Here is a 14,762-nt window from a genome sequence, read left to right on the forward strand (position 1 = left end):
TATTATCATCTATATCATATTATTTATTCATTTTTTATTTATCATTATTATTTTTTTCGCATCTGACCTAGTTATGCACCAAAAGGTCTCCTGTCGGCATGCTCCACCTTTGTAATCCTCTATAATAATAAATGGGAGCATTAATGGATAGATAAGTTTTGGGAATATTTGTCAAACTGATAAAGACGTGAAGCGAGTGCACTGGGGAGAGCAGATATGAAACGAAAATTTGTTATATAATTTCTTTGCACATGCTTTTATTAACGTTAAAAAAGAGGAACACATCTTGATTAACCTTAGTATTTACGGTAAATATGAAAACTAAAGCAAACGAAGGTATTCCATTACATTTTTTTTGTAGTTCGAGTTTTGCTAGTAAACAATACTGTGATTGATGAAATCTGCAGTGATCATACTTGTACTCTATAGTCCAAGTTGAATAACACTGTAAACAGGACGGTGAAGGTTTATGTTGTAAGTGAACGAAGACGGCGTGAAATTATATAGGATTTCCATTTAGTCAGGGGAAATTATAATATACATGTAGGGGAATAATGAATTTTGGTTATATCTTATTTCATAGTAATATTTCCCCTTGTCAATAAGATTTGATATACATCTTTAATTATTTATTTTGTGGTGAGTGGGGAACTGGTTCAACTGCGTTTGATATGTGAATTATCTGGGAGACGTGGGGATTAACCCCAGATATAGCTGTAAAGACCAATGACCACATCAAAACATGAAATACAGTTACTCTGAAGAGTGAAGTCATTTGCAAATTGTATGCAATTATCACGCATGAAAACTATCAGTTCAGTACCAGGCATGCAGCAGGAAAAAAATTCCTATTGGTTACCAGCGAAACATCCACAAATGGAAAAGTCATTAGGTAAAATTTTAGAATCCCACAAGTATGGGTATTTAATACAAACTGGTTAGAGGTACAACAGCTGTACTCTGAATTTTCATGGCTAGGAGTACGGCACAGTTCTGCACATAATCAGAGTTCCACTTGTGTGGTTCCACCCACCTCAAGTTTTAAATTGAAAATGGCTGAAGCTTATGATAGCTAGGTTAAACACCACCAGAGGCGCCACTGTCGATGATGGGCACAATAGCGTGTCATTTTAAGCGCACGCCATTGAAATGGCCAAATTTACATACTGCGGGAAATTTCATTCATAAAAATGTTATGTGAGTGTATTTACTACTATCGTAGTAAATTTCAAATAATCACATCATCAGTTACATGTCGGTACATAAAAACATAAGATAAACATGGCGGCCCGCATTCAGCAGTAAATCTAATTTTTGTTTGTTTCAGCATGAAAAATGAGCTAAAAAGTCCAGTGAATTGGCAACAGACCAAAATGAACAAAAATTACTAGTCTCACGAATTATTTTGATACTAAAACAAAGGCAGAGTGTTACGGAAGAGCTGAGAAATCGGTGGTACTAATTAGTTTTTTTTTCTATCGGGTCGGATTATCGGATAACAACAACGTACTGGTGGTATGGATCAAACTGCACTCTATTAAGTTTCTTACTATTATTAGTGTAATAGATGTATAGTTGAATTATTTGAACTATTTTCTTTAAAATGTGTGATTTTCATGTAATTTGATGAAAGAGAAGTTACATTTTCATCCTCTGTAATATTACAGACCACAGCTACAATTCGTCCAGCCCGCCATCTTTGATCACTGGTGGTATGGATCAAACTACACTCTATTAAGTTTCTTACTGTTGTGTTATTTGTGTAATAGATTGCATATAGTTGAATTATTTCAACTATTTTCTTTAAAATGTGTGATTTTCATGTAATTTGACGGTATTTGTAGCTGTGGTCGGTAATTTTGCAGAGGATAAAAACGTAACTTATCTTTTATCAAATTACATGGAAATCACAAAATTTAAAGAAAATAGGTTAAATAATGCAACCATATGCTAAATTTTTATATAAAATTGTGCATTTAAGTAAAAACAGTCATTGTTTGGGTTTGGTCGGCGATTAGTAAGACCCCACGTTTTGGCCCGATTTCCTGGGACAAAATAGGCCCGATTTAATACCATTCAAAATGCAATATCTCGGGAACTAGGACAGCTAGATGGATAATTCAAATTGCATTGTACTCATAGCGACTTTCTGCATCCTATGAGAACTACTTCAGCTCAAATATCAGGAATTCCATTTTCATATTGACCTAGCTACTTATGAGCTGCTCCAGGTGAATTTCAAATTTATTTTGTTTGGAGCTGCAAAACACAATATTTTTTAAGAAGTGCACACCTATGCAGTATAGCATTAGAAATTTTGACCAAATTAGATATTGGTTTTATAAATTATAATACATCAATATAATATATATTTTTCTTTGTAGAAATTAATATCAGAAAACATTTCTAAAACCTATGCAGAAATGAAGATATTTTTTTTTTTTAGAAGTACACACCTCTGTGGTATATTATTAGAAAATTAAATATTTTGTATATTATAATATGTCCAAATATCTAAAGTTTTAGATACTTGGGTGCAAATGTGGCAGGAAAAGGTGGAGTGAAGGTGGAGGTAGAATGTAGATTGAGAGAAGCGAGTAAATGCCTTGGTGGATTAAAGAGGAATAGACATTTGGGAATGGATGCTAAGAGGAGACTGTATGAAGGAGAGATTGTGCCAACAGCACTGTATGGGGCAGAAACATGGAACATAAGAGAGGAAGAGAGAAGGAGTTTGAATGTGTTTGAGATGAGGTGTCTGAGAAGTATGATGGTGGTTACTAGGCTAGATAGAGTGAGAAATGAGGAGGAGAACGGGGGTGGAAAGGGAGTTGGGAGATAGGGTTGATGAAAGAATTTTAGGATGGTTTGGATACATGGAAAGAATGAGTGAAGAAAGACTAGTAAAAGAGGTATGGAAGGCAGATGTGGAGGGAGTGAACATGAAGGAACGTCCTAGGATGAGATGGATGGATGGGGTGAAGGGGGCTTTGGGGAAGAGGGGAATGTCTGTTGAGGAAGGACGGGAGAGGACAGAAGACAGGGATGAATGGATAATGGTTGTGTATGGATGATGTGATGCATGAGGTGGAATGGGCCGGGGGATGGGGGGGGTGAGGTAATATGTGTGAGCAAAATTTGACGCAGCCCAAAGGGATTTCTCCCCATCTTCTCCCTTTATGCAATGGGGGGACGGAGAGGGGGGGGTCGCCAATTTAATGAAGCGGCCTTGCTGTGGATGTGCTGTGTCTTGTGACACTGCTTCTGACCCACAGCAGTGGACAAGGTGTAGGGTGATGACCTGTCATCCAGGAGGTGCTAAGATAAGAGGGAGGGTGGAGGGGTGTGAAGTGTATTCAGGGATGGAATGGGTGGGAATGATCTTATGCCTTTTCCTTTTTGGCTACCTCCCTTGTAAGGGGGAAAAAGCCTTGGTATATGTATGTATGTATAATATGTCAATGTAATATTTTTCTTGGCAGAAATCATTATAAAAAAAAACATTGCTAAAACCTATACAGAAATAAATGAAGTTGCTTAGACTTCTGTAGACACCATCTTTGTTTTGATTGATTCAGAGGTCAGAACAGATGACCCTGAGAACCTCTAGAAGGTATTGTTTTAGTTGTGCACACCTACAAGATATAGCATTAAAAATTAAATATTTTTAAAATTATAATATATGAACTTAGTATATGATTTTCTTGGCAGAATTAAATAATATAAAACCTTGCAACAAGCAAATCTACTAATGAACAAAGTTGCTAGGATACAGTCCAGATGCCATATTGTCTCGTGTCTCGTATAGTCACTGTCAGATGATGGCATTCATGTTGTGGATTGGGTGTTCTCCAACTCCAGGTGACATTAATAAGTGCTGTTAGAAAGAAAATATGGCTTCCTTGACTTTATGAGAGAACATGGGGTTCAGCTGTCAGCATCTGTGACGATGACGACAACCTGGATGATCTTTAGAAATTGAGGTACAGAATTACTGAATATAGGTTAGGTAGATTAGGTTAGAATAGATTAATTTATCATCCTTTCATTTCTTCAACCTCGGCATCTATCAAAACAAACATGGTGTATCATTCAACTGCTGCAACTTCGTTTGTTAATAAATTGGTTTTAGTAACTTTTTGTGATTGATTTCTGCCAAGAATATCACACATTACTTTGATTTACAAAATTAATTATTTTCTATTGCTATATTGTGTAGGTGTGCATTTCTATAAATTTGCCCTCTAGAATTATAGGTACTGCATTACTAAATGCAGGTAGGGTCGGGTTGGTAGGTAGGTTACGTTAGACAAATTTATCATACTTTAATTTCTTCGGACTCCACCTCTGCCAAAACAAAGATGGTGTTCAAGCAGCCGAAGTGGCAATGTTTGCTTGTTTATAACTTTTAGCGACCTTTTTTTGTTATTACTTTCTGCCAAGAATAATGTCTATTACATTGATGTATTATAATTTACAAAATTGACATTTAATTTTCTAATGCTATATTGCATAGGTGTACACTTCTAAAAATTTACTGAGATAAAAGAAGTTGTGTCAACTCCTTTAGACACCATCTTTGTTTTGATAGATTTAGTGGTCGGAGACGACAATGACGATCTGATGACCTCTAGAATGGTACCACATTAATGCAGGTTACATTAGGTAGGTAGGTAGGTTAGGTTAGAATAGACAAATTTATCATACTTTCATTTCTTTGACTTCTGCCTCTACCAAAACACAGATAGCATCTCAAGAAGTCAAAGCGACTATATTTGTTTATAGCTTTGAGTAACTTTTTCTATTATTGATTTCTGCCAAGAATAACATGTTACATTGATGTATTATGATTTACCAAATTAGTATTTAATTTTCTATTGCTATATTACATAAGTGTGCACTTCTAAAATTTTACCCAAAACACAGTTCAAACCTATAAACAAGAGCATTATTGTAAGTTTGGTTAGGGTAGAGTAGGGTAATAGGTTTGGTTAAGTAAGTTTGGTTAATAGCAGGTCATGATAGCAAATATGGCATAATTGATACAATGCCATATTTGCCATTGTGATTGGCTATGAATATGACAGTGACATAAGCAGTGATGTTACATTTGCACATGCTCAGAACACTGCTGTACTCCTAACCATGAAAATATGGAGTACAGCTGCTGTATCTGTATACTGCGCATAGTTGATATAAAACTTATATTGACCAATAGCTCCTAACCTAACTTAACTTTGTCCTATTGGTCCTAACCTTACCATTTTATAGAAAGAAAATAGATCTTTCAAATGCAATAAAGAAAGAAATGGAAAATATATTTGTGTGATAGTGGAATAGAACCATCCAGTCCAAAGGTCCAAAGTGACAAGGGTCTAAATGTCCACTGGTAATATTATCCATTAGTTTGGAGAAAACATCTGCAATTTCATTCCCATACCTAAATTAAATACTGCTCTCTTATATATGTATGATCATTCAAATTCCTTATTTGATTGTGATGCCTATTTTATGGAAATGTAATTTAGGTGTTTGTTCCAATACTGGCAAATTGAGATGATAACATTACCATTGTTATGTCAACAGTAAATTGGGATGAATTAGTATTCCTGTAATTGTGTAAATTTTTTACCAGGCCACAAATTTAGGAAAATCTTAGCCAATATCTAACCAAAGAAGGTGAGGAGCAGATGCCAGAATAAGGAAGAAGTGTGGGACTTGACTTGCAACTATGAGAATGCAGGACCTACAGACTTCATATTGCACCACCAACCTACTAATTATGCCACTAGCTTACCAACACTGTATCTTGCTACATTGCTCCTGACCAAGGGCAGTGGGTGAGATATAGGGATGACCTATCATCCATGAGGAGCTAAGATGAGAGGGATGAAGGATGGTACAGGGGAGTGGAATGGGTGGGAGTAATGTGCTTTTGATTTGGCAACCTCCCTTATAAGGGGGAAAATTATTTTGTATATAGTTAACACACCAAAAGTTGGTTGGTATTTGTAGGATTGTGAACAGTAATCATTTTAACCAGGTTGATGTTTTACATGTAAGAATTCTTCAAGACAAACCACCAAACTTTATTCTTCCGACCTAGATATGGACCAAAAGGTCTCCTGTCGGCATGCTCCGCCTTTGTAATCCTTTGTAATCTTTGACAATGCCAGAGGAAAATCCTCAAGAGAAGAATCACACTAGCATACTTCCGTTCATGACACCATCCAAGATAGTACCAACACCAAATAGGCCTAGATATGGACCAAAAGGTCTCCTGTCGGCATGCTCCGCTTTTGTAATCCTTTGTAATCTTTCTCAATCCCAGAGGAAAATCCTCAAGAGAAGAATCACACTAGCATACTTCCGTTCATGACACCATCCAAGATAGTACCAACACCAAACAGGCCTGGCCATAGAATCAAACTGCCCATAATACAACCATCACATAGGAGACACTGGACCTCATCTTGTACTGCCCCACACAATCCCTAGACAACAATACAATATTTCTCTGAGTGACCTTTAGACCTAGCTCTTACCTGGGATTAGTTGAGATACATTTTTTCCAAGGATATTATTTTCAGTAATAAATTGTTAGAACCAATATTGTTACCGTCTTTTTAAAAGTAAGTACGAAAGAAGGAGATTAGGTTGAATCTTAGAAAGGGAAATGAGCAAAAATAGAAAATGGTGGGAGAATGAAATCATGGACTTGGGAAAGAAATTGTTGAACTAATGGATTGCTTAGCACAAGCTAACATTGAAATTTCCAACCTAAGGAAAACTAACTCTGAACTGAGAACTGGACTTAAGGAAATGAAAAATGATATAAGAAAGGTGAAGCGTGAAAATGAAAAGAAGAAAATTAATGATACTACCAATAGTGAGAACCAAAAAAAAATGAGGTAAATAAGAAAATACAAGAAATGACTGAAAGAATTGAAGAAATCTTAAGTGAGGAAAGTATCCAAAAGATCAAGGAATGGAAAGAAAACATAGAAAATGAAGAAATTGCCTTTAAAGAAATAGTCCAACAACAAATGCAGGAAAAGGCAAAAGACACAATTATCCAAGTAATTAATGAAAAAGCAAATTGGGTTAGAAATGCAGTGGATAGGAAAAAAAATGTATTGTGGTATATGGACTAAAAGAAAAACATGGTCTGGCAAGGTACAGACGCTCCTCAACTTATGTTTTAGTTACGTTCCCAACGGCCGAACGTAAGTTGAAAATGAACGTAAGTTGTTACTGTACTCTACATCCATAAATTCTATTACCATATCTTATAAAACACCCCTAAATAATTAATTATACACATAACATTGTAAAATAATAACATTAATTTCAAATAAATTAAATTCAATCAACATAAATTGAGATGGTGGAGGGGGAGGAGGATGAGGCAAGGCACGTTCAGTCTGTCGTTTGTGCCATGTAAACAATGGACGCAGCGTCATGCGTAAGTATCGTTTGAACTATGGAGAGCGCGCTAAACTAAAAAATTCACTAAATTTTTTTTTTTTTCAGTCAGTTCAAACGTTAAATCAAAAAAACGTAAAACGAATGAATGTAAGTAGAGGAGCGTCTGTACATGAGAGAAAAAGAAACAGCAATAGCAATCCTAAAAGAAATTCAGGATGGAGACCAGGAAGTAGAGAAAGACATTGACAATGTGTATAGAATTGGTCATTATTCTAAGGAAATAAATTGACCCCTATAGATAAAATAAAGATCACAAATAGTAGTAGAAGACATTTGAAAAAGTAGGTAAGTTGGCATGGAGTGAACATTACAATAAGATATGGATAAAAAGAGAAATGAGTATTGAGGAATTAAAAAAAGAGACACTAAGAGATGAAGCTAAGGAAAAAATGCAAAGAGAGCGGAGACCGAAAGCAAGGAATTCTATTGGAGAGTAAACGACATGAGACTGAGAAAATGGTACATCAGAATGGGCGAACCAAAAAAAAAAAAGATGGAGAAAGGAAAAAATAAAAGTGGCCTATACTAACATTGATGGATTAATTTTAGGACTGAATGAACATAATGACTACCTTTTAGAAGAAAAACCAGACATAATGGGAATTGTGGAGACTAAATTAAGGAGTGCAATACCACCCATCAATGTTAGACAAGGGCTATACAATTACTGGATTAAAAACAGAGATGAGAAACAGGAAGGAGGACTCATGTTCTTGGACAAGAAAAACTTGAATGTGATAAAAATTGCGGAGTGCAAAGGTAATGTAGAAGATCATGATGAAAGTTGAAGACAAGGACATGAAAAGTAGAAAGTTTGTGGTGACTTATGTGCCCCCAAAAGCATATGCTTGGAAAGAGAACAAGCATATGAAAATGCTAGAAGATACAAGGTATTCATTAACTGAGATACTAATGGGTGGTGGTAACCTGGTAATTATGAGGGACTTTAACTGCAGAGAAATTTATTGGGAGGACATGACAGTGAAAAACAGAGAAGACTTATGGGGTAATGTATTACTGGACATGACCATGGAATATACAATGACACAGTGGGTCAGGGAAAACACCAGATACAGAAAAAATGAGCCGTTGAGACTAGATTTAATATTTACAACAGAACCTGAAATTGTGGATGAAATTCAATACAAGACACCAATTGGAAAGAGTGACCATATACATATTGAGACTGAACTAAAGGAAGAAATATACATGGAGAGAAATGAAAAGCATAGAAAAGGAAGATTGATGTACAACAAAACAGACTTTGGAAAACTAAACAAATCCCTTCAGAATGTAAATTGGGAAAATTTTTACATGGAAGAGACAAAAGTGGAAGAGAAATTGGATATCTTGATGGATAATTATAATGAAGGAGTGAATAGGCACACACCAAGACAGAAGCTAGAGAGAGTGTACATTAAATGCTGGTTCAACAGAAGATGCAGTGAGCAAAAGATAGAAGAGACAGAGCTTGGAAAAGATGGAGAAAAGATAAAAAGCCTGGGAAATGGCAAATGTATATAAACTATAGAAATGAGTATGTAAAAGTGCAAAGAGAGGAAAAAAGGAAACATGAAAAGGACATTATAGACAAATGCAAAGATCAACCCAGACTATTCTATAGATATGTGAATAGTAAACTTAAAAATAAACAAGAAATGGTGAAACTATGCCAAGGAAATATAGAATACACAGAAGATCTAGAAATGGCCGAAGTCATGAATAATCACTTCAAGTCTGTTTTCACTAGAGAGAAGGCACAATATTGGGACAAAGGAAATGAAGTGCGATCTCCCCCCATGAGCGAGATAATAACACAAAAAGAAATAATGGAACATCAAACCTTGGTGTCAGGAAATCGCATGGTCCGGATGGAATTGCAAATTGGATTCTAAAAGAATGCAAAGAAGAACTAATGGACAAAATACATAAAATACATAACATAATAAGTTGCTTAAGGAAGGAAAAATACCAAAGGACTGGAAAAATGCTAACATTGTACCAATATATAAAGGAGGAAACAAGGAAGAACCAGCTAACTATAGACCGGTCTCACTAACAAGCATGATAGCCAAAATTTGTGAGAAAATTATCAAGAATAGATGGGTAAAACATCTGGAAGAAAATAATATAACAAACCCAAGACAATTTGGGTTCAGACAAGGAAGATCATGTACCACAAACTTAATATGTTTTTACTCAAGACTAATACATAGTGCAAGAAAGGGATGGATGGGCTGATTGAATTTTCCTGGACTTACAAAAACCTTTCAACAAAGTACCACAAAAAAAAAAAAAAAAAAAAAAAAACTGGAACAAATAGGAGGGATACAAGGGGACCTACTAAAATGGATGGAGGACTTCCTGATTGGTAGAAAGATGAGAGTAGTACTCAGATAAAAATATTCAGATTGGAAGGTGATCAGTGGAGTTCTGCAAGGATCTGTTTTGGCTGCAACAATGTTTGCTATTTATGTGAATGACATGGATGATGATGTGGAATGTTACATGAGCTTCTTTGCAGACAACGCTAAATTGTTAAGGAAAGTAAAAACCGAAACTGATTGTGAATCACTACAGGAAAACCTGAATAAGGTATGGAAGTGGAGTCAGAAATGGGAAGTAGACTTCAATATTAAGAAGTGTAGTATAATGGAGTTTGGAAAAAAATTAAGTAACACTATTATTATTGATTTCAGATGAGTAGTTATTGAAAATAATTATGGTACCTTAGAAATAAATCTCTGAAAAGCAAGAGAGAAATTGGACAGAAAAGCAAGAGAAATTGAACAACACCCAGCTTAAAAACATATTGTACTTTGATCCTTGATGGAGAGTAGAAAATAATCATTATCATAATTTCTTGAGTTTGAGGCCAACAAGAGTTATAGAATAAAAATTAAGCAGCCTACCTAAATATGCAGTAGACATCCTTTAATATTCATAATTTTTATTATTTATGATGAGCTACCAGGGGAAAGAATAGAGTTTTGAAGCAAGAAGATATGTGGAAACTTGTACAAATTGTGCACCATGTGCTGCATACTACCTGCTGTACCACCATACCTGCATTCCTGTGCTGTACACCTTACTTTATGTCCTACTATTTACTGTAATATCCACTATGGGTCACAAATTCTTGTAGTCATATGTGCAATATTTATTCAAAATGGTCTTTCCGACTTTGCAGACATCTTAGCAGTATCTAGTAGAGAAGATGCCAGCAGTACCAGCAGGAAACTATTATCAGGGCCAAGGTCCTTCTTGCTGGGATAGAGTGAAACTTGGGTTCATGATGGGGTTCTCTGTAGGCATGGCAACAGGTGTTCTGTTTGGAGGCTTTACAGCACTGAGGTAAGCAGAAAGTTTTTCTTATGAACAATGTTATTTTTTTTTCATATATAATGATGCTTTGTTGACTTAAGTTGTGAGTGGTACTGAAGTTGTGAAGATTGCTTGCGTGGAAGAGTACTGAAGTGTGAACTTCTGGCAGCTTGTAGTGTTTGGAAAGACATTGTATGAGTTTGTACTTCCCAAGGTGTCTTGATGACTTTTGATATGCACACATATTTGATCCTACATTTCAAGGATCAAACAATTAAAACCAGTAAGAGAATAATAGTACAATCTGTACCAAGCACAGGTTTTGGTCAGCAGAAATAAACTAATGAGAATATATAAACAGCTCATAAGAACCACACTTGATTGTGCCTCCTCAGTATGGTTTCCTACAATTAAGAAAAGGAAGATATTGTACAAATTTTATTAAATAAATAATTAATAATGATATTAGCATACACTAAAACCATCCCAATAGAAAATATATGCATAGAAACCAAATTCCTCCACGTGGAGATACACATGGAAATGATATTTACCTAGTTGTATTTTACAGGACTAGAGCTATGCTTGTTTTGACCCGTTTTTGTATCTCTCCACATCCAGTTTGCTTTTGAATTCATGTATAGTTCTGGCATTAACTGTTTCATTGTTCAATCTGTTCCAGATGTCAATCACTCTGTGTGGGAAATTGTTCTTTTTCAGATCTCTTCTGCAGCTGTCTTTCTTTAGTTTCTTTGCTTGTCCTCTTGTTTCTCTTTGGTCCCATTTCTATGCAAGAGCACTCAGTCCCACCTATCCATCCCATTACAACCAAGTGGATAATAAAAAAGAAGGCAGCATATTTCAAAGACATCTGCAACAACCTACCACTTGTGCTTTGTAGCACATCCAAACAAAACACGTACTCAGTTCACAAAACAAGCACTCTTGGACCGAACAACAAACTCCCCTAGATATCAATTCTGCAGAGGGACCCTTTCCACAGTGGGCAAGAACCACACTGATGACTATGTTCAGGCCTCCGTCCACCTTTATAACAATGCCAATACAGAATAGTCCTGGCTTCAGAAGCAATGTGCCCCAGATACAGTCACCATACAGGAGGTGCTAGGCACTACATATTATGCTGTCGTCCTCTGGCTGTACCTAGGCAACAATGCAGTATCTTTTCCATGAGTGTCTTGTGAGCCAATCCAATTGATGTTGCTGGCAATCTAGGAGCCATATGTCTCCTGCAAGATTATGTCAAGAGTTCTTTAAGTCCTTTGTAGGCAAGTGGATATGGATGAGGAGGGGGGTTGCTGTATGGTGATGAGATGTGGGTCAGCCAGCTTCAGCTGTTGGGCTCTGTGATGGAGGAACTGTGCCTTACTACACTGCATTTGACTCAGCAAGCTGTGTGGTGGGGAACAGGATAGTCTTTCATCCCCAAGTGGATGGGGTAGGAGGGGTGGATGAGTGAGTGGGGATTTTGTGGTGTTGGTGGAAGCGTGGATGTAAAAAGAAATACAAAATAATTGCTTACTTTTCCTATAGGAGTAAATAAAATACTTTCCACAAACTAAACATTTTATAAATTTTACAGATATGGACTTCGAGGACGTGAGTTGGTGAACAATGTGGGAAAAGTAATGATGCAGTCAGGTGGAACTTTTGGAACTTTCATGGCAATTGGTGCTGGTATTAGATGCTGAAATTTACTGTGTAACAAACAAGCAGTGATGACATGTTTAGAAATTTTGTAATGCTTGAGAAATCATCTAAAACAATTGAAATTACATACATCCTCTGTATACCATAAGGCCCTTTCCTCCTTGTAAGGAGAGTGGCCCAGTCAAAGTCAAAATTATTGTGAACTATTATTATCATTGTTGTTATCAGTTATATTGATTTTATTTTTATTTATTTTATGTTGTTGTTATCATTTTTCACTCCATCCTCCATCAACTGTCCCTTACTCTGATTATCATATGAAGTACATTGGGAGTCAGATATCCTGTAATTCATTTTGTGTGGATTGATGTCAAAGCTAGCAACTTAAGTGGAACAGCATGTACAAGTATATTCACTTACTGCAGAACCAGTTTGTTTTTCATGGGATGTGGATGTGCTGTGTCTTACTGAATTGCTTTTAACCTTGGGCAGTGGGCGAGATGCAGGGATGACCTGTCATCCAGGAGAACCCAAGAAAAGGGGGAGGGAGGGGTGGTGAATGGGAATGGAGTATGTGGGGATGAAATGGGTGGGAGTGGATTTATGCCATTGATTTTTGCTACTTCCCTTGTAAGGGGGAAAAAGCTGTTGGCATATGTATTTGTAAGGGACATACATAAGGGCTGTGTAATTTGAATGTTTATTTTTTTTCGGTATTGCATAACTCCAACTGTTCATTAATGTACATCAGTTTTATATGAAGCTGTGCATACAAATGATTTTCATGAATGTAGGTTGTGCATCTGTATAAAACCATGTACATGCAGTCTTGAACACAGTAATTATATATATATATATATATATACATATATATATGTATATATATATATATATATATATATATATATATAAATATAAATATATATAAATATGTATATTGGTGTAACATTTACATATAAGATTTAGGTATTGATAAAATTGTCTTTTCTTTCCCCTTTCAAGGGCAAGCAACTTTTTTTGGAAACTTGCAGAGGGCTGCTTACAGGCAGCATAATGTAAATACATATAGATAACAGACATGTACAGTAATTACATTTAACCTCTTCTGTACAAGTCAAATTCTTGTGCACAGCATTAGCTGCCTGATGTATGATGGCTTGATGATGCAGCACAGTACTTGCTTTATAAAATATAAAGTTTATGACTCATTCTATTTCACCCTGAATATTAATAACCAAAGAAAATGATATCAAGCCTATTCACAGAATATGTGGATCACTCCGCTACAACTACAAAATAAATATAATCAAGACACCAACGTTGGCATCCTCGTAAACACGCTACTGCCTTACAATGATGATGTCTGTGTCATCATATGGAAGGGGTTAAAGTGGATTTTTTTTTGTTTTTCTTCTCTTTTCTGCTTCAGTGCCAGCCCAAATGTCCACATTGTCCCATTCATGGGTTACTCTTTCAGCTTATGGCCTGCACCAGTGTGAGAAGACATTTCTAGTTGTCTGTAAGACTTGTAGCTCACTTACCTAATTTCTGCAAATTCCTGGTTCTTTGGTTTCTTCTGTTTCACTCTTCAATCCCCTGATGCACTTCTCTTACTCTACAATCTACCTTACCTAAAACCACAAGCTCTGCTAATTCTAATCCTTATCAAGATACTTGTACCTCCTCATTCCGCATATGCACTGACCCGCACACACCTTTGCACTGCTTTGCCCTCCTTCCTTCACCATGACCTTTGACTCCATGCTAGGGGTGCCAACTGTGCACCCATATCTGCACCACATTCATACCCCCCCCCTCTGAAACTACTACACTCACACTTTTACCCTTTTCCTCCGGTGCTCTACCCTCTTTTACACAAACATTAAACAACCTCACCAGCCAGTGTACTACCACTGTATCTCCCTTTTTTTATACACTGCATGAAACCCATTTAACCCAGGTGTCTCACCTGCTCTCATTTTAATAACTACTTTCACCTCGAATTTTCTTATTTCTCCTCCATTTTCACAGTCATCATTGTCATTTTCTTAGCACCCCCCACCTTTCTCTCCCTGTCCTTCACATTTAGCAATTCCCTAAAATACTCTGTCCATCTTCTTACTGCATTCTCTTCCATTATCATTTCTCCATCTGCACCTTTTTCTCTCATCTGTACCACATCCACGCACATTAAAAGACCCAAACCTTAGGGTTCTGGTTGGAAAACTCCTCCCAGTCTCCATTATAGTAAAGCATATAATTTGAAGGTCTATTGTATA

At 36.3% G+C, this 14,762-nt stretch overlaps 1 protein-coding gene across 2 annotated transcripts; it reads left to right on the top strand.

The window, feature by feature from the left end:
* The first annotated feature begins 377 nt into the window (after window positions 1–377).
* On the top strand, window positions 378–13,684 carry LOC143038692 (reactive oxygen species modulator 1). 2 transcript variants are annotated; one of them, XM_076208249.1, is made up of 3 exons: window positions 378–474; window positions 10,679–10,842; window positions 12,416–13,684. In XM_076208249.1, exons 2-3 carry the CDS (start codon window positions 10,706–10,708, stop codon window positions 12,522–12,524), a joined length of 246 nt encoding a protein of 81 aa, XP_076064364.1. In that variant the 5' UTR covers window positions 378–474; window positions 10,679–10,705; the 3' UTR covers window positions 12,525–13,684. The 2 variants fall into 2 exon arrangements, with proteins under 2 accessions (XP_076064364.1, XP_076064365.1); XM_076208250.1 differs by having other exon boundaries at window positions 435–543.
* Window positions 13,685–14,762: the final 1,078 nt, after the last annotated feature.

This window comes from Oratosquilla oratoria, chromosome 24 (genome assembly GCF_046742065.1).
Source record: "Oratosquilla oratoria isolate Oo_2021 chromosome 24, ASM4674206v1, whole genome shotgun sequence".
Lineage (NCBI taxonomy): Eukaryota > Metazoa > Arthropoda > Malacostraca > Stomatopoda > Squillidae > Oratosquilla > Oratosquilla oratoria.

What these genes read in the sequence shown, in the direction of transcription:
- LOC143038692 (XM_076208249.1), top strand. Translation starts at nt 10,706, where the DNA reads ATGCCAGCAGTACCAGCAGGAAACTATTATCAGGGCCAAGGTCCTTCT. An exon ending in GGAGGCTTTACAGCACTGAG is followed by an intron (nt 10,843 to 12,415) that starts GTAAGCAGAAAG and finishes TAAATTTTACAG; the next exon opens with ATATGGACTTCGAGGACGTG.